This window comes from Triticum urartu, chromosome 3, assembly GCF_003073215.2.
Source record: "Triticum urartu cultivar G1812 chromosome 3, Tu2.1, whole genome shotgun sequence".
In the NCBI taxonomy this organism is placed as follows: Eukaryota; Viridiplantae; Streptophyta; class Magnoliopsida; order Poales; family Poaceae; genus Triticum; species Triticum urartu.
The window spans coordinates 126,264,887-126,282,860 of NC_053024.1; the positions used below are offsets into that span (position 1 = coordinate 126,264,887).

The following is a 17,974-nucleotide window of genomic DNA, read 5'->3' on the forward strand; positions in this document are numbered from 1 at the left end:
TCTACAACTAAAATTGTCAAATCCGAATCTTACATGTCTGCGGATGCGTCCGGTCATATCCACGGACAGTGGTCATGTAGGTATTAAAAATAAACCTGTACAATTGGTTTCATCAAATCGAATCCTTAAATTCATACTAGTCTCATGCAAAGTAAAATTACATACATCGTTAGACACATGTCATCGGACTATCAAAAATTGACATGTTCTGCTACAAATGAAATGACAATGAAAAAGGTCGTCCTTGTCCTTGTCATCTTCCTTGTCAGAGTAGCGGTCAAAGACGCAAAACAAATCAAAGCGGTCTGCTCACCGTCGGAGCTGTCTGATCGGTCCTCGTCCTTCTCCTGGGGAGGGGGGGGGGGTGCCACGAACCGCCGTGCTTTGCTCTTTTGCCATGGCATGGACCGCTCTCCTTCGCCGCTTGTCGGTGATGCGGGCACGGAGGTCTTCCTCCTCCCGTGCCGGCGTGCGGCTCCACGTTAAGGGCTACCATGGCATCTCGCGCCCGCAGCCTCGTGCGGCGGGCATGCCATGCCTCTTGCTCGTTTTGGCTGCAAACCATGGAGGCGGATATGGCCTCTGTTTGGGCTCCCGGTGCCGCAGGGACGAGACGTCACCTAAGTGATTCCGTTGGCCAAGCCGGTTGCACCAGCATGATTTTTTTTTAAAACTATGATGATTTTTATAGCAAATTCGGAAACTATACATCCTAATGCAGAAAAATCAATAGTATCACCCTGTCGGCTTCATGTCGGTCGAAGAGAGACTTTGCGGCTAACTGTTGGCCAAAAAGGACTTTTCGGCCAACCGTTGACCAAAGAGTCCCTCTTCGGCCAACACCTACTCTACTGTTTTAGAAAATTCATATCAATTAGGATTTTTAGTATTTTAATTTGATTCTTTTTGCATTATATTAGAAATTTTATGAAGTTTCTGTAGATATCAAGTTTGACTAGATTTTATGCCATTTCTTTTAATTTTAATTGCTTTCAATTGAGCAGACCGCCTTCATCCACCGGCCCCGGCTGATTCTAGTGCCATTTGAGCCGAGGCAATGGATTCCCGACGGATAAATTTCCACCGCGGGGGTCGCACTCCTCCCGAGAGCGTCGAAGAATAGCGCTGATAGCCATCTCCTCCTCGGGATCACAAGGGATGAGGTCCCAGTCCTCAGATCCGGACCTCTCGAAGTCAAATCTAGTGCCCACCATGAAGGTGTACACCGGAGTTCGCCGAAGAGGAGCTTGGATACTGTGGAAGGGGAGTGAAGTGGACTGGAGTGCAGCTAGAGTTTCGTTCGAACCGCGGATAGGGTTAAATATTGTGGAGTCGGTGGGCCAATGTGGAACGAATCTGACATGTCGGACACGTCCGGATGTGTCTATATCTGCCCCACCTATGAGATGAATATGGGGTTACCGGTCAACCCAGACGTTTGGGCTGTGTTTCAGGCGTTCGCTTGGGTAGCAATTTTGCGTTTGGACAGTCCATAGCACTCCCAAGGATCTGCTTGTAGATGTCCTTAGCACTCCCAAGAATCCGAGTGTCCAGAGACCAAAACTCAGTTGTAAAGGGCCCTTGAGAAGTAACTAGCAGAGTGGCAAGATATAAAAAAAACTAGTAGGTCTTAGATTTTGATATGGTGTCTAGTGCATAATAACTTTGACTAATATTTGCAAATGAGTATGCTTGTGGAAGTTATACTTTGATTGCACGCATTCTAGGGCAATATCATCTATTTTAGAAACGAAGGGAATTCCAGTTTTTCTTGAATTATTCCTTGGTGCTGCCATTATTGGATTTACCACTATATTAGATTTGATATATTAATTAAATATTATAGCAATAGCAAAAAATCATGCTTGACAATGTACAAATTTGTTGTACAATGTACAAATTTGTGGCCAGCGTATCCACCTACGGGGGCACATGAGTATGTATATATTAATTGAGGCAAATTGACAAGGATTACATGACTTAATACAAATTTAATATTCAAGGCATATCCATGGTTAAACATAACCGATCTTTTATAGATTGAGAAGGGTACAATATCAAATCATATCTAACATCTCTCCCTCTCAACCTCATAAGATTTTGATTGCTCTGGAATTCTTCAAGGAGCTCAACCGGAGGTGCCTTCCTGAAGCTAGTGCACAATTGATCTACAGATGAAGGGACGATCGAATCTCAAGATGCTTTGTAACTCTTTCTATGACTAGTAAATACGTATGTGCAATGTACGTTGATATTAGGCAGTATATTAATTGCATGCAAAAAAATAGGAAGGATATTATTTGTATGCTAATTATAGCGTGGAATAGATATTTGATATCATATTAACTGCATGCTTAAACGTGTTGAGCGCTCACCATTGGAGCAGTCTGAGTCATTGGATTGATCTGTTTTGATGGCCGAGATTTGTTTAAATCTTCAACTTCGAGTCTTTTTTATATTATATAGGATATAGATATAGATGAAATGCAAACCAATTTATATGTGTTTTTTCATTGCATGAAAGATATGATAAGATGAAAGTTACGTTGTTACTAAACTATCACAACAAGATGATGGCACTCTTTTCTAAGGGAAACCAAGTTGTTATGCAATGACTGAACCTAGATGGTTTCGGCAATGGCATTCGCCAGATAATTGTATTCATCTTCAAGGCTCGATATCGACAATATGAATTATGTTCCCGCTGATGTATTTTTGTAATGGATACAAAAAGTTATCCTCTATGCCCAATCATCTCGGGAAGGCCTTCTTAGGAATTATATAGGTGTTTGTAATAGATATGGAAAAAGAAAAGGAAAAATCAAATTTATGTTTTCCTTTCTAGCTCAAGGAACGTGTTTTGGGGCACTGGCTCCCGCCGTGCACCCAATCTAGCCAGTGTATCGACCTCTTGATCAACATCGCGCTGGGTGTGATGAAACTCTAAGCCATCAAGCTGAGCTGGTATCTGCATGACTATGTTGTTGTATGCCAGTGATGGAGCTAGACCAAATGTGTTGGGGGACAAGAAGGAATATATGAGTGTTTTTTTTGGGGGGGGGGGGCAAAAGCTAAAAAAAATATTCACAAGTTGCTTCAAAGCTGGGGGTGGGGGCATAGCCCCCCAGCAATACATATAGCTCTGCGGTTGTTGTATGCCATCATCTTTGGGTCCTTGGCATCGAACTCAGCACTGATCTAGGAAATAGAAAGGTTAGAGTCACCTCGGACTTCCAGACATTGGATCCCCATGGAGACGGCCATCTAAAGACAGTGTAGTGGTGCCTCATACTATGTGTGTTGTTCGAGTCCGTGTACATGATTTGCAACATGTACTTTGTGACATCGCTGCTTGGGGAGATGAGGACAATTCCAGCCCCCAAGTCGGCCAACATCCTGGATCTGTTGAAATACATGACCCAATTTGTATAGGCAACATGCTCTTTAGGGACCTCGATCTCCGTCTATTCGGCAATAAAATCTGCCAACACCTCAGACTTAACAGCCTGGTGTGGCTGATATTGGATCTCATAATATAAGAGCTTGATGGTCAACTTCGTGATCCGGCATGTGGCATAGTGGTTGTTTCATGATGTTTGGTGGTGGCTCTTAGTTCTAAACGTCCTTAACCAAGTCCGGTATGAGTTTCATAGCTTGATTAAATCTACTATTGGACTGGATTCCTCTGTTCGCTTCTGGATTGATTGGTGGTCAAGAGAGGGGCCCCTCTTCCATTCTTTCACTGCTCTATTTTCTTACTGTTCCAACTAGTCTATCTCCATTTCGGAGCTTGCAACTGCTAGTTAGGGCCTTGGGCTACGCTAGACTTAGTCCCGTGTTAGCTGATTGGCAGGCCCTCACTACCCCTCTATAGTCACTCTGAGTGAGCCCGAATTAGATCTCCTGGCACCACACCTCTAATAGCAAATTTACCGTTAAAATCACTATACCTTAAGCTTTCTCAGGACAACCTTCCCCCCGTTTCAAGGGTCTGTCGAACGCATGGATCCCGCTTAAGACCAATACCTTCCTTGGGCAAGCCATCAGGCGACGACGCCCGGCTAGTAATCAAATCCTTAAGCAGTATGCCCACATGCTTCCACTGCTTACTCTCTTTGTGGGGAGAATGAGACCACCAAACACATCCTATTTAACTGTTTTTTAGCTAACTTATATGGAGCTGCGTTCGATCGTTCTTGGACTTCCTGGAACCCGACTAGCCTAGATGAACTACTTGACATCTTACGAAATTACTTGGGCCAATTTTCTCATGTGTTCCGGATTGCATTTGCCACTTTCGGTTGGTCCTTATGGACCACCCGGAACAAATTTATGATTGAACACTTATTCCCTAACCGTCCTTCTAATTGTTTGCTCAAAATGGTTGTCATTGTCCAACAGTGGAGACCTCTCATTAAAGTTGTGGGTGTTGATTTTTTCATCTTGGCTGTCTCCAAGATCCGTGCCTCCTCTATCACCCAGACCCCTGATGAGAATAGCCATTAAGATTTATCCTTCTCTGTTGCTTGGCCTGTGTGTCTTTGTCTTGATCCTGGTGATCTACACTTGGTTTTTATGTCTTGCATTGTGAGTTATGGTGAACTCACTGTAATGGCTTTATTTATAGTCGGTTCTTGACTTTTCCCTAAAAACAATCGATGGGTTGAATCGGTGTTCTCCGTCTTGCATCTCACAACGACAACACTCTCCTCTAAAAGGAACATGTCATTGTTAGTGCATCTAGGGACAATTGTTCTTTTTGCAAATCAACTAGGAAAAATTATTGAGAAGGGACGGGTTCTTTCTTTTTCTGAATGTGCAAAATTTTACAACATTTTACCCCGCAAGAAAATTACAACATTATACTTTCACATGTGGCACGCAAAAGGTAAACAAATATGGATTTCTAAATGGGCTGAGTTAGCCTCCAAGTCACAATATTTTCAAAGGAAATTTCACACATTCGGACTGAACACATATAAAATTCCATGGAATGGCACGGACGAGACCTCCTAGCCCGCGTTCACGGCACTAGCACGCCAACTGGCGCTCACATGCGATGTGTTGTGGGCCGACCCAGCTACACCTAGTTGATCGATGGACTGGTTGACTCTGGACTTTTGAAATAAATAAAAACCAAAAATGATCATAAATTTGAAAACTTCATAAACTTTGAAAAAAAATATGAATTTAAAAAGATTCATAAAATTTGAGAAAAAACACAAATTTTGAAACAGTTTACAAATTCGATTTTTTTCAAATTTTAAAAACATGAGTTTGAAAAACAATTGTAAAAATGTTCATAAATTTGAAAAAAAATCAAAAGTTTAAAAATATTCATGCATTTCAAAAAATGAAGGGAATTTGAAAACAAAGTACGAATTCTAAAAAATCATGGATTTGAAAAAATGTGGATTTTGAAAATTTTCATGGATTTTAAAAAAAGTTCATGAATTTGAAAATTTTAAAGTTTAAAAATGCTAAAGAAATTGAAAAATATTTGTAGATTTAAGAAAAGTTTGCGAGAATGAGAAACAAAAAAGGAAAAGCAAAAAAATGTACAAAATTCGTCTTGGAATGAACTAGGAGAAAGCCTCTCTGAAAAAAATGATAGAAGTTTCTAGAAGATTCTTAAAACCGGTGAGGAAAAAATCTTTCACGGACCGGCCGAACTAGCGAACCTAGCACGCCTGGCGTATGTTCTAAAAAAAAGAGTTAAATGAGCCAAGCCCAAGGTCAAACATGGGTGTGCGTCATGTTGAAGAACACTAGTATCCAGTGCTTAAGGGCTAAATAAGATTTGGGGGCATGGACATCCTTCAGCCGGCTGCGCAGTGCTCCCAGTTCAAAAAAAAAAAAATACTCCCTCCATATCACAATATAAGACATTTTTTAGGCTAGATGAGGCTAAAAAAGTCTCATACTCTCACATAGAACGGACAGGCCAATGATGACGCAGCTAGGCACAGTTATTTGGAAAACGGTTCTTTCCGTTTTTGATCGTATACAAAGTATACTAATTTTTTCATCAGATAAAAATGATTCAGGTTGGAAAAGAGTCAGGTAAGTGTACGAATCCATCTCACCGTTAATCCAGGCTATGACGTACGTGAACGATCTCTACTCGGAACGTGTGAAGTGCGCGAGCCTACGGGCCTTCCAACCCGAGTCGATTTCTTCAGGCCGGGCCTTGAAAAGGGGGGCTGACCCCCAGCTATCCTCTTCACCTCAACACCAACGCAAACTAGCCTGGCGCTCGAGATCCACGAGAGTAATACACGAGAGCAGCAAGTCGACCAACGAGACTACGAGAGCTGAAGGCGATGGCGACCGCAGCGCCGTCGAAGAAGGCGGCGAACCGGCTGGTGGTGGAGGAGACCGCCACCAACAACGACAACTCCGTGTGCACCCTTCACCCAGACACCATGGAGAAGCTCTCCATATTCAAGGGCGACATCGTGATGCTCAAGGGCAAGCGCAGTCAGCTAGATGGAAATGCCGTGATGGCTTACACTAGTATTGCTCAGTTTATATACATCAAGTACAGGTTCAGTTACAGCTCAAATGATGGTGGATAATTAAAAAAAAAAGGTCTCTAGACCTTCCACATTCTAGCACTAAGCTATAATAATCATAATATGCAGCACTAGCTGAATCCAAAGGATGCGTTGCTTAACATTCCTCCGCAATCTTAACCTGTGCTAAGGTTTAGATTGGAACGTAATCGAGTAAACATAACCTTAGTGAGAGGCTTGGTGAATGCATCAGCTACTTGATCTGCTGAAGAAATAAATTTGACCTCCAAAGCACCCATGGCTACCTTCTCTCTCACAAAATGAAAATCAACTTCGATGTGTTTCGTGCGGGCATGGAACACCGGGTTCGCCGTGAGATATGTTGCGCCGAGGTTGTCACACCACAAGACGGGCGCACGAGGCTGAGGAACACCTAGTTCCTTTAATAATGATTGTATCCAGGTTGCTTCAGCCGTACCATTTGCCAAAGCTTTGTATTCCGCTTCTGTCGATGATCTAGACACGGTCGGCTGCTTGCGTGCACTCCATGAAATAAGATTCGGACCGAAGAAAATTGCGAACCCGCCAGTAGAACGCCTATCATCGCTACAGCCAGCCCAATCCGCATTCGTGAACACACTCAATAGAGTTGAAGGCGAGCGCCGAATATTTAAGCCGGTCGACACCGTCCCTTTCACAAACCGAAGTATTCTCTTCACTGCTTCCCAATGAATATCAGTCGGACAGGACAAGTACTGGCACACCTTATTAACGGAGAATGAGAGATCAGGCCGTGTTAAGGTCAAGTATTGGAGAGCGCCAACCATGCTTCTGTAACGAAAAGCTTCATCTTCGGACAGTCGATGACCAGATTCCCGACTAAGCTTCTCATGAGTGCACATCGGTGTTGAGACTGGTTTGCAATTCGCCATGTCTGTATGCTGTAAAAGATCAAGAGCATACTTCTTCTGATTAAGAGTGATTCCCCCGGAATTGCGAAGCACCTCAATGCCTAAAAAATAATTAAGAAAGCCAAGATCTTTCACAGGAAATGTGACGGAGAGATGCTGAAGAAGTCGTGTCATGGCCGATGATGAAGAACTCACAATGACTATATCATCAACATAAACCAGCATGTATATGGTGACACCACCGCGTGCAAAAATGAACAAAGATGTGTCAGCTGCTGAAGGATAGAAACCCAGCTGCTGAAGATGTTCACTCAGTCGGGCGTACCAGGCACGAGGGGACTGTTTCAGGCCATATAAAGCTTTATGCAACTTGCACACATAATCTGGACGCGAGGGATCCTGGAAGCCGGGTGGCTGCTGCATATAAGCTTCTTCAGTGAGAATACCATGCAGGAATGCATTGCTAATGTCAACCTGACGAAGCTGCCATCCATGGGAAACTGCAAGAGAGAGCACGAGTCGCACGGTTGCAGGCTTAACCACATGTGAGAAGGTGTCGGAGTAGTCAATTCCGTACTGCTGTGTGAAGCTGTGTGCGACTAGACGAGCTTTGAACTTGTCGAGAGAACCATCAGACTTGTGCTTCACCTTGAAAATCCATTTGCATCCAATAACATTTTTTCCGGGCAGGCGTGGAACTAAAGTCCATGTCTTGTTCTGCTGAAGAGCGGAGAACTCGGCCTCCATGGCGGGGCGCCATTGTCCATCCTGGAGTGCGTCGCGGTACGTGCGTGGCTCAGCATGAAAGGCCCAACGCCGAGGATCATAACGCACGGTGCCATCCGTGGGTACCAGCGTCTTCACGACGTTATTTCGGAGACGCGTTATCATCGGATGTGAAGTGCCTGTGGCAGGAGCAGCTGGCGGACGCTGCTCCAGAGTTGGAGCAGCAGGAGGCTCCTGTTCGCTCGGCGAAGTCGGAGACGCTAGGGACACCGCGCCAGGAGAGCTCGTGTCTGGGCCAGGCGAGGTGCAAGACTCGGCTGTAGACGAGGCTGGAGTCTGCGACCCGCTCGGAAGGATGGGGGACGTCGGAGCTGGCCCGTCTGCATGGCGACGATGCGGCGTGCATGGCGACATAGAGCCAGAGGATGTCGAGTCGCTGGAATCTGCATGCACATCAGAAGGACTTGACGACGCATTAGAAAGCAAGGTTAAATCATATCTCTGCATGCGATCATCCACTATGGCCGGCTCGGCTACAGGAAAAACCGAAGGAGGTGTAGGAAGAATGGGTGTGGTGGTGGGAGTAGTGGAAGATGCGGCTGCAAAAGGAAAAAATTCTTCATCAAAAACAACGTCGCAGGAAATATAAATACGGCCAGTTGATCAATCAAGGCACTTGTAGCCTTTGTGTATAGAGCTATAGCCCAAGAATACGCACTGTCGGGAACGAAAATCAAGTTTACGTTTATTGTATGGGCGGAGGTTCGGCCAGCATGCACATCCAAAGGCACGGAGAAAAGTATAATCTGGTTTCTCGTTAAGAAGACACGTGAGTGGCGCGGTGTTTTGAAGAACACGAGTTGGCATGCGATTAATTAAATAGCAAGCGGTAATGAAGGCTTTGTCCCAAAAACGGATTGGGAGAGAGGAATGAGCGAGGAGTGTGATGCCGGTTTCAATGATATGGCGATGCTTGCGTTCAGCGATGCCATTTTGTTGTGAGGTGTGTGGGCAGGATACACGATGAGTAATGCCTTCCCGCTGAAAATATTTAGATAGGCGATGGTACTCCCCACCCCAATCAGACTGGACAGTTTTGATTTTAGTATTAAGCAAGCGCTCAACATGTTTTTGGAAGGTGTAAAATGCTTGCTCGACATCGGATTTTCTCTTGAGAAGGTAAATCCATGTGAAACGACTAAAGTCATCCAAAAAACTCACATAATATTTGAAGCCTCCAACAGAGGTAATAGCAGGTCCCCAAACATCAGAATGAATAATTTCAAGCGGAGCATGAGTAACATGACTCGAATCTCGAAAAGGTAATTGATGGACCTTAACTCGTTGGCAAGCATCACAAACATTATTAGACTCGATCGAAGGTGCACAAGAAAATTTATTTGACCTAAGAACTGACTCAACGACACTTTTGGATGGGTGGCCTAATCTTCGATGCCAAAGATCCGAGGAGAGCTTGACACCGGAGAAGGCGCGATGACCAGACACGATAGGTGAGGACTTGAAGCTTGGCACCGGATAAAGACCTTCACGACATCTACCGCGAAGAAGAACCTTCCTTGTTGCTCGGTCCTTTAGATAAAACAAGTGAGGATGAAATTCAGCGAAAGCATCATTGTCAGAGACTAACTTGTGCACGGATAGCAAGTGTTTGTTTACACGGGGAACATGAAAAATGTTGCGAAGATAAAGAGGTTTGAACGAACCGGAAATAGTGGAGTGACCAACATGTGAGATAGACAAACCTACCCCATTGGCGACGTGCACCTTGTCCTTGCCACCGTAGCGCTCATGGACGGTTAGGCGGTCAAGATCGTTCGTCAGGTGGTCGGTGGCACCAGTGTCCGCGTACCAGTCCATGTCCACGGAGTAGGAGCCGGTGTTGGCGATGTTGCCGGAGCGCTCGCGGTGCTCCTTCGGCTGGTACGCGTGGTTGAAGCGATTGCGACAGTGAAGCGCGTCATGGCCGAACTTGCCACACACCTGACACTTCAGGTTGGAGCGCCCATTGCCGCGACCCCACCCGCCACGACCACGAGCTTGTCCGCCTTGCCCGCCACGTGCACCGTTGCCACATGCTGCAGCGTTGGCAGAGGGATGGATCTCTCCAGTTGAGTTCTGCTGCTCAAGACGAATTTCAGCGCTGAGAAGAAATGCATAAAAGTTGTTGAGGCTCACGGGGTCATCACGTGTCGTGATCGACGCAACAAGAGGCTCGAACTCGGAGCCCAGCCCAGCGAGCATGTACCCAAGCACCTCGTCATCAGATAGGGGCTTGCCGATGGAGGCCATGGCATCAGCGAACCCCTTCATCTTGCGATAGTATTCCAACGCAGAGAAGTCGTTCTTCTTCAGATTAGAGAGCTGGTATCTTAGTTGCATAACACGAGCTCGATTTTGTGAAGCAAACATGTCATGGAGAGCAGTCCAAACTGCAGCAGAGGTCGTCAACTGTGTCATCTGACCAAGAATATCCTCAGTCATGGATCCTAGGAGAGCAATCATCACGAGCTGGTCTTGCTGGTACCAGTGAAGGAACTCCGAGTTGGCCACCTCGACGGCTACCTCACCGGTTCCTTGCATGATGGTGTGCGGTGGTGCTTCCACGGTGCCGGCGACATAGCCGTACAGGCCGTTTGCGGCAAGGGCAGGAACGGCTTGGGTCTTCCATAGCAGGAAGTTATCCCGCGTGAGACGGATCGTGATGAGGTTGGCGAGTGACGTGACAGAGATCGGAGCTGAAGAGCTGGAGCCGGCAGCGGCGGTGCCGGCCATGGGGATAGGATCTTTTTGCTCTGTATACCAAGTCAGCTAGATGGAAATGCCGTGATGGCTTACACTAGTATTGCTCAGTTTATATACATCAAGTACAGGTTCAGTTACAGCTCAAGCGATGATGGATAATTAAGAGAAAGGTCTCTAGACCTTCCACATTCTAGCACTAAGCTATAATGATCATAATAGGCATCACGACGTTGTAAAACGACGGCCAGTGAATTGTAATACGACTCACTATAGGGCGAATTCGAGCTCGGTACCCGGGGATCCTCTAGAGTCGACCTGCAGGCATGCAAGCTTAGGATCAACAAGGTGGCCCGCTCCAACCTGCGCGTGTGCATCACCGACGTCGTGTCTGTGCACCTGTGCCACGACGCCAAGTTCGGCAGACGCGTGCACATCCTTCGTCTCGACGACACGGTTGAGGGCATCGCGGGGAACCTCTTCGACGCCTACCTCAAGCCCTACTTCGTGGAAGCCTACCGCCCGCTTCAGAAGGGTGACCTCTTCCTGATGCGTGGCGGCATGCGGAGCGTCGAGTTCAAGGTCATGGAGATCGACCCCGCGATGGAGTACTGCATCGTGGCGCCTGACACGGAGATCTTCTGCGAGGGCGAGCCGGTAAAACGGGAGGACGAGGAGAGGCTTGACGACATCGGCTACGACGACGTGGGTGGCATGGGGAAACCGCTAACTCTGATCAGGGAGCTCGTCGAGCTGCCACTCAGGCATCCACGGATCTTCAAGACCATTGGCGTCAAGCCTCCCAAGGGCATCCTCCTCTACGGCCCTCCCTGGTCGGGCAAGACGTTGATCGCCCGCGCGGTGGCGAACGAGACGGGGGCCTTCTTCTTCCTTATCAACGGCCCGGAGATAATGTCCAAGATGGCTGGAGAGAGCGAGAGCAACCTGAGGAAGGCCTTTGAGGAGGCCGAGAAGAACGCGCCCTCCATCATCTTCATCGACGAGATCGACTCCATTTCCCCTAATAGGGAGAAGACTCACGGTGAGGTCGAGAGGCGCATCGTCTCCCAGCTACTGACTCTGATGGACGGCATGAAGGCCCGCGCGCATGTCATCGTCATGGGCGCCACGAACCGTCCCAACAGCATCGACCCTGCCTTGAGGCGCTTCGGAAGGTTTGATCGCGAGATCGACATCGGCGTGCCGGACGAGGTCGGGCGTCTCGAAGTGCTCCGCATCCACACCAAAAACATGAAGCTGGACTTGGATGTCAACCTAGAGGTGATTGCCAAGGATACACACGGCTACGTCGGCGCCGACTTGGCCGCGCTCTACACTGAGGCGGCGCTACAGTGCATCAGGGAGAAGATGGACGTCATCGACTTAGAGGACGACACCATCGACGCCGAGATCTTGAACTCCATGGCCGTCACCAATGACCACCTTAAGACGGCTCTCGTCGGCACGAACCCATCTGCGCTACGTGAGACCGTCGTCGAGGTGCCCAACGTCAGCTGGACCGATATCGGCGGCCTCGACGGCGTCAAGAGGGAGCTGCAAGAGACCGTCCAGTACCCGGTTGAGCACCCAGAGAAATTCGAGAAGTTTGGCATGTCGCCGTCCAAGGGTGTCCTCTTCTACGGGTCACCAGGCTGCGGCAAGACCTTGCTGGCGAAGGCGATCGCCAACGAGTGCCAGGCCAACTTCATCCGCATCAAGGGGCCAGAGCTGCTCACCATGTGGTTCGGTGAGAGCGAGGCCAACGTGCGTGAGATCTTCGACAAGGCGCATCAGTCCGCGCCGTGCGTGCTGTTCTTCGACGAGCTCGACTCCATTGCAACTCAAAGGGGCGGCAGAGTGGGCGACGCCGGCGGCGCGGCAGACAGGGTCCTGAACCAGCTGCTCACTGAGATGGACGGCATGAATGCCAAAAGGACGGTCTTCATCATCGGCGCCACCAATAGGCCGGACATTATTGACTCGGCGTTGCTCCGTCCTGGCCGCCTAGACCAGCTCATCTATATCCCCTTACCAGACGAGGCCTCGCGGCATCAGATCTTCAAGGCATGCCTCAGGAAGTCTCCCGTGGCCAAGGACGTCGACCTCGGTGCGCTCGCAAGGTTCACTTCCGGCTTCAGTGGCGCCGACATCACGGAGATCTGCCAGAGGGCGTGCAAATTCGCCATCAGGGAGGACATTGAAAAGGACATGGAGAGGCAGAGGATGGGAAAAGACACCATGGAGGTGGACGGCGGGCAGGAAGAGGAGGAGGTGGCTGAAATAAAGGCGGCTCACTTCGAGGAGTCGATGAAGTACGCGAGGCGGAGCGTGAGCGACACCGACATCAGAAAGTACCAGTCGTTCGCGCAGACGCTGCAGCAGTCTAGGGGGTTCGGCACCGAGTTTCGCTTCCCGGCGCAGCCACAGGCAGCAGAAGCTGCTGTCCACACCTCCGCGGCAGCTGATGAGGATGAAGACGATCTGTACAGGTGATCCAATAACCATTGTTAGAACATGAAGTAGGAGTACCAGAATATTATAGACTATGTTTTTGTTCTGTTTTCTCTCATCGATCATGTATATTGTTGATTCTTTCCATGTATATAATTTTCGTTTGTAAGAATTTTACATACATCATAGAAATACAGTTGATGAAACAATAAGCTCCTTGTTGTGCTTACCTAGACTCTGAAAACTAGCCTAAGCGTTAACTGAATTGTCGATTAGACGGAACCGAAATAATAAGCTTCTTGTTGTGCTTTCCTAGATTCTGGAAACTAGCCTAAGCGTTAACTGAAATAATAAGCTCCTTATTGTAGTTTGTACTACCACCGTTCTCTGACAACCCCTCTCTGCTCCTGCACAACACCACTGGAAACAAAAAGGAAAATTCAAGTCAATTTCTCCTTGTTTTCCTTCTTGAATTCCAGTCAGAAAATCAATGAAATAGGATTTGGATCAGAAAATCAGGAGAAGAAAAGCAACCGAATCATAGATCCTGCTTTGGCTAACCCTCAATTACCAATAGTTGCTCCGGTTAATTTCGGATTGAACTTGTAAGAGAGCACCTGTTGTCTGAAACTTATGGCTCTCAACAGTCTTAGTTGCAGAGAGTTCTTTGTTAGCCAACAATGAGTTTGATCTATACTACCCTTATCCAGAGGCCAATTGTTGTACCCAACTGAATGTTATTCAGCCCGGCCTTTCACAGTATGCTCTTCCTGTTGTGAGTTCTGGTTGGGGGAGCTTGCTTGGTGCTCATGATCACAGTGTCCACCATCAACGGCCGGGCTGGGCATACTGCTTGGTGCTCATGATCACATTCACAGAATGCACTTACGGTTTGCAACAAGAGAAAGAAAGAAGGGAAGTTTCTTTAGGGTTTAACTACTCATAAGTTCCTCTAGGTTTCGAAGAGTTAAATTACTTTCGTAAGTTCCTCTTTAAGGTTTCAAAAACTTATAAGTTGCTGGTTGGAGTGGCCACTGTCATTCCTGCCATTAAATGGCTATGGAATTTTTTCTCGAATACGCACGAGAATGGCTATGGAATTCCCGCTGCCAGCTCAAGTAGATCTTTTTTTTTTGGCTGATAATCCAAAATAGATTGAATACCAATGCACTCCTGCAGAGGAAAAATTTCTTTGTTGCAGACTGCACTTGTGTTCTATGTGTCTTGCGAGTTCTGGAAACAAGGATCCCTTTTTTGTCCCATGTGAATTTGGACACCGATGCACTGTGACATTGAGGAACAGATTAATCAACTTAAAGCATACTTTATCATGCATTTCTTCCTTGAGCTGATCACTTTAATTTCCTGGGGTATTTGGAACAGTACAAACGATTTCATTTTTAAAGGCATTCAGCCAAATTTGTATGCCTTCCAGATGAACTTATTTTAGTTCTGGATACATTTGTCATGGCTTCAGTAGAAATTTATATGCCTGCGCACGGCGCTCAGCGGTGGACTCGGCCGGCTGGACGCGTTCGAATGGTCGCTCGCGCGCCGACGGCTTGGCGGTTGCCCACGGCTGGCCTGCATCCCGCGCCGCCACCGCTTCGCGTGCGCCGCCGTCCGTACACGGGTCTGCGAGATGCATGGCTGCATGGCCCAAAGAGGCTGGGCCCTACCCCCTTGTCGCAGAGCCAAAAGAGGAAAGCGGGGAGGAAAGCAAAAGCGTGCAAGGGTTCTGGCCGCGCTCGCAAAAGCTACGGCTGCGGCGGATCCGAGGCCGGCCGCGCCACCTGCCCAAGCGCTGGTGGTGCCTACCTCGCCAGCTGGCCCCACCGCATTGGTGCCAATCTGCGCTCCTCCTGCTGTCGGGCCCGCGCTGAGCCTGTCTCGCGTGTCACCATGCGCAGGGGGACAACCCAACCAGGGAAGGGCCACCAACGACTGGTCCATGCGCACTTGGGGATCAGGACGGCCTGTCCTCCACCAGTGAGGTCCCAGATCCCCTTCCTGCGGAGCGCCCAACTGCCCCCGAGGATGATCCCCTGTCGGGGCAAAGCGGGGCTTCACCCTCGTCAGCTCCTGTTGCTGCTGCGGGCCCGCTGACCTGCGACCCAGCCCCACTTGCGCGCTGCGGGAGAGCGCGCGGGAACCTCGAACCGCCGTGCTTCCAACTCCTGCTGCCCCCAACGACAGGCCCGAGCTGGGCCGCGCCCCCTCTTCGGCCCAGTCACCCCGGCGCATTCTGCAGCGGCCCCAGCCCGTGGCTGGTGGCATTGATGGGCTCACCCCCCCCTCCAGGCCCACCATCGTCAACCCACCCAGGCCCTTCGTCGCCCGCTCCAGCCCCTGCACCCCACGCGATCCAGTTCGGCAGCGCCTCACGCTTCGCCTCGCCGCCTGTTACCCTGCATCGATCTCGCCAGCGCGCCAGCTCCATCAGCTCCTGGACCCTGGGAGACTTCCTCGCCGCCGCCACCAAGCAAACATGTCCAGCCCTTCCCAACCCTGGACGCAAATGGCGACGGCAGCCCCTGAACTTCTCGCCGCGGCGTGGTCGCTCTGCCTCCATCGCGAAGGCAAAAACGGCCGCCCCGTCCACCGCTGAGCGCCGTGCGCAGGTCCAGCTCCTTCGTACCTTGGGCATCATCGGCATTGACCAGGTGATCTTTGCTGAAGCCATGAAGGCCTACGAGGGAGTTTTCGCCGCACCTCTCCCGCACACCGTCCTGGAGGCCATCGCCGCGCTAATCGGCCGCGAGCTGCCCTCTGATCCTTCTACGGCGCCTATCACCACGGTGATTGCTGGCAGCCCGATCGCAACATAGCCGCACTGCTGCGTGCCCATCCGTCGACTTATGTTCAATGGATCACGGCCTCTGCATCATCAACTAGAACGTCCGCGGCTTAAACTCTCGCGCAAGGCGCACCGCCATCCGCTTGCTTACTGTAACCTCCAGCGCTTCGATCGCTTGCTTCCAGGAAACTAAGATGGAGTTCATCTACTCGTCGACTGTCCTCGAGACGTTGGGCTCCGAGTTTGATAAGTACGTTTACCTCCCTGTGATCGGCACTTGTGGTGGGATTTTGTTGGCTTGGAAGAGCCGGGCCATGTCCATCACGAACCCGATGTTCACCACCAACACTCTCTCGGCCCGGGTCGTGACCACCGATGGCTTCAGCGTGCCCTGGTGGCTAACCATTGTCTACGGACCCCAAGATGACCCGGGAAAGATCACGTTCCTCCACAGAATCCGCGATGTGCGTGCTACGTGCCCCGGGCCTTGGCTTATCTGCGGCGACTTCAATCTCATCTATCGGGATGAAGACAAGAACAACGGCAACCTCAACCGACGTATGATGGGTCGTTTTCGGCGTGTTCTCAACGACCTCGCGCTCAAGGAGATTTATCTCAACGGCCGGCGCTATACTTGGTCCAATGAGCAGAACCCGCCTACCCTGGTCCATCTTGATCGGGTGATGTGCTCCGCGGACTGGGAGGAAATGCATGGTGAGTGTCACCTGCGTTGTCTGGCCACGGTCGTCTCTGACCACGCCCCCCTCTTGCTGGACTGCTCGCCCATGCACCCGGTGCATCGACGCTTCCGCTTCGAGGAGTTCTGGACGCGCCTCGCCAGCTTCCAGGAGATTGTCGCCAGCGCATGGAACTCGGTGGAGGACGCTGATCCTTTTCGGTGCTTCATGCGACGCATGCAGGCCACCGCGCGCAAACTCATAAGCTGGAGCGCGCGCTCGGTTGGCAACGTGCGTGACCAGCTCGCGATCTCCCGTGAGCTGCTCCTACGCTTTGACTCTGCGCTCGAACATAGGCTGTTGTCGCCGCATGAGGACTGGTTGCGTCGCCAGCTCAAGCTCTCCTACCTGGGCCTCGCCTCCCTTGAGCGAACCATCGCCCGCCAGCGCGCGCACATCGCGTCCCTTAAAGATGGTGACGCGAACACTTCATTCTTCCATCGCCAGTGCTCCTTCCGCAAGCAAAAGAACTGGATCCATTCCCTTTCGGTCGATGGCGCAGTCCTCACCGACCCCTGCGACATGGCCGCGGCGACCTTTGCGCACTTCGATGCTCTGATTGGGACTGACGTGCCACAGGACTGCACCATCGACCTTTCGCAGCTCATCGTGCCATCTTGCCTGGATGATCTTGACGCGCCCTTCAGCGAGGATGAGGTCTGGCAGGCCATCAAGCGCTTGCCGTCGCGCAAAGCGCCTGGCCCCGACGGATTCACAGCGGAATTCCTCCGTTCTTGCTGGCCCATCATCAAGAAGGACCTCTTGAAGATCTTCGAGCAAGTGTACGCGCTCCACGGCCGCGGTTTCAGCTGCCTCAACCAGGCGCTTATCACTCTTCTTCCCAAGCGCGCGGATGCGAGCGGCCTTGGGGACTACAGACCCATAAGTTTGATTCATCTTGTCGCCAAGGTCCTCGCCAAGCTGCTGTCACTCCGCCTCGCGCCCAAGCTCAATAGCCTCGTCAGCAAAGTCCAGAATGCCTTCATCCCTGGCCGAAGCCTTCACGACAACTTCACCCTGGTGCGTCAATCCGCGCAGCTTCTGCACCAGCTTGGCGCCCCACGCGTGCTTCTGAAG

General features: G+C 49.8%; 1 protein-coding gene across 1 annotated transcript; it reads left to right on the forward strand.

The window, feature by feature from the left end:
* Positions 1 to 6,323: 6,323 nt before the first annotated feature.
* Positions 6,324 to 13,405, forward strand: LOC125546727 (cell division control protein 48 homolog D-like). Its single transcript, XM_048710879.1, has 3 exons — positions 6,324 to 6,570; positions 10,701 to 10,795; positions 11,237 to 13,405. Exons 1-3 carry the CDS (start codon positions 6,324 to 6,326, stop codon positions 13,403 to 13,405), a joined length of 2,511 nt encoding a protein of 836 aa, XP_048566836.1.
* The last annotated feature ends 4,569 nt before the right edge of the window (positions 13,406 to 17,974 follow it).

Bases quoted from the DNA above. Each gene is read 5' to 3' on its own strand.
- LOC125546727 (XM_048710879.1), top strand. From the start codon at position 6,324: ATGGCGACCGCAGCGCCGTCGAAGAAGGCGGCGAACCGGCTGGTGGTG. The intron at 6,571-10,700 runs GTGGATAATTAA...TGCTGGTACCAG, and splicing joins CAGTTACAGCTCAAATGATG to TGAAGGAACTCCGAGTTGGC. The intron at 10,796-11,236 runs GTACAGGCCGTT...GTCGACCTGCAG, and splicing joins ACGGTGCCGGCGACATAGCC to GCATGCAAGCTTAGGATCAA.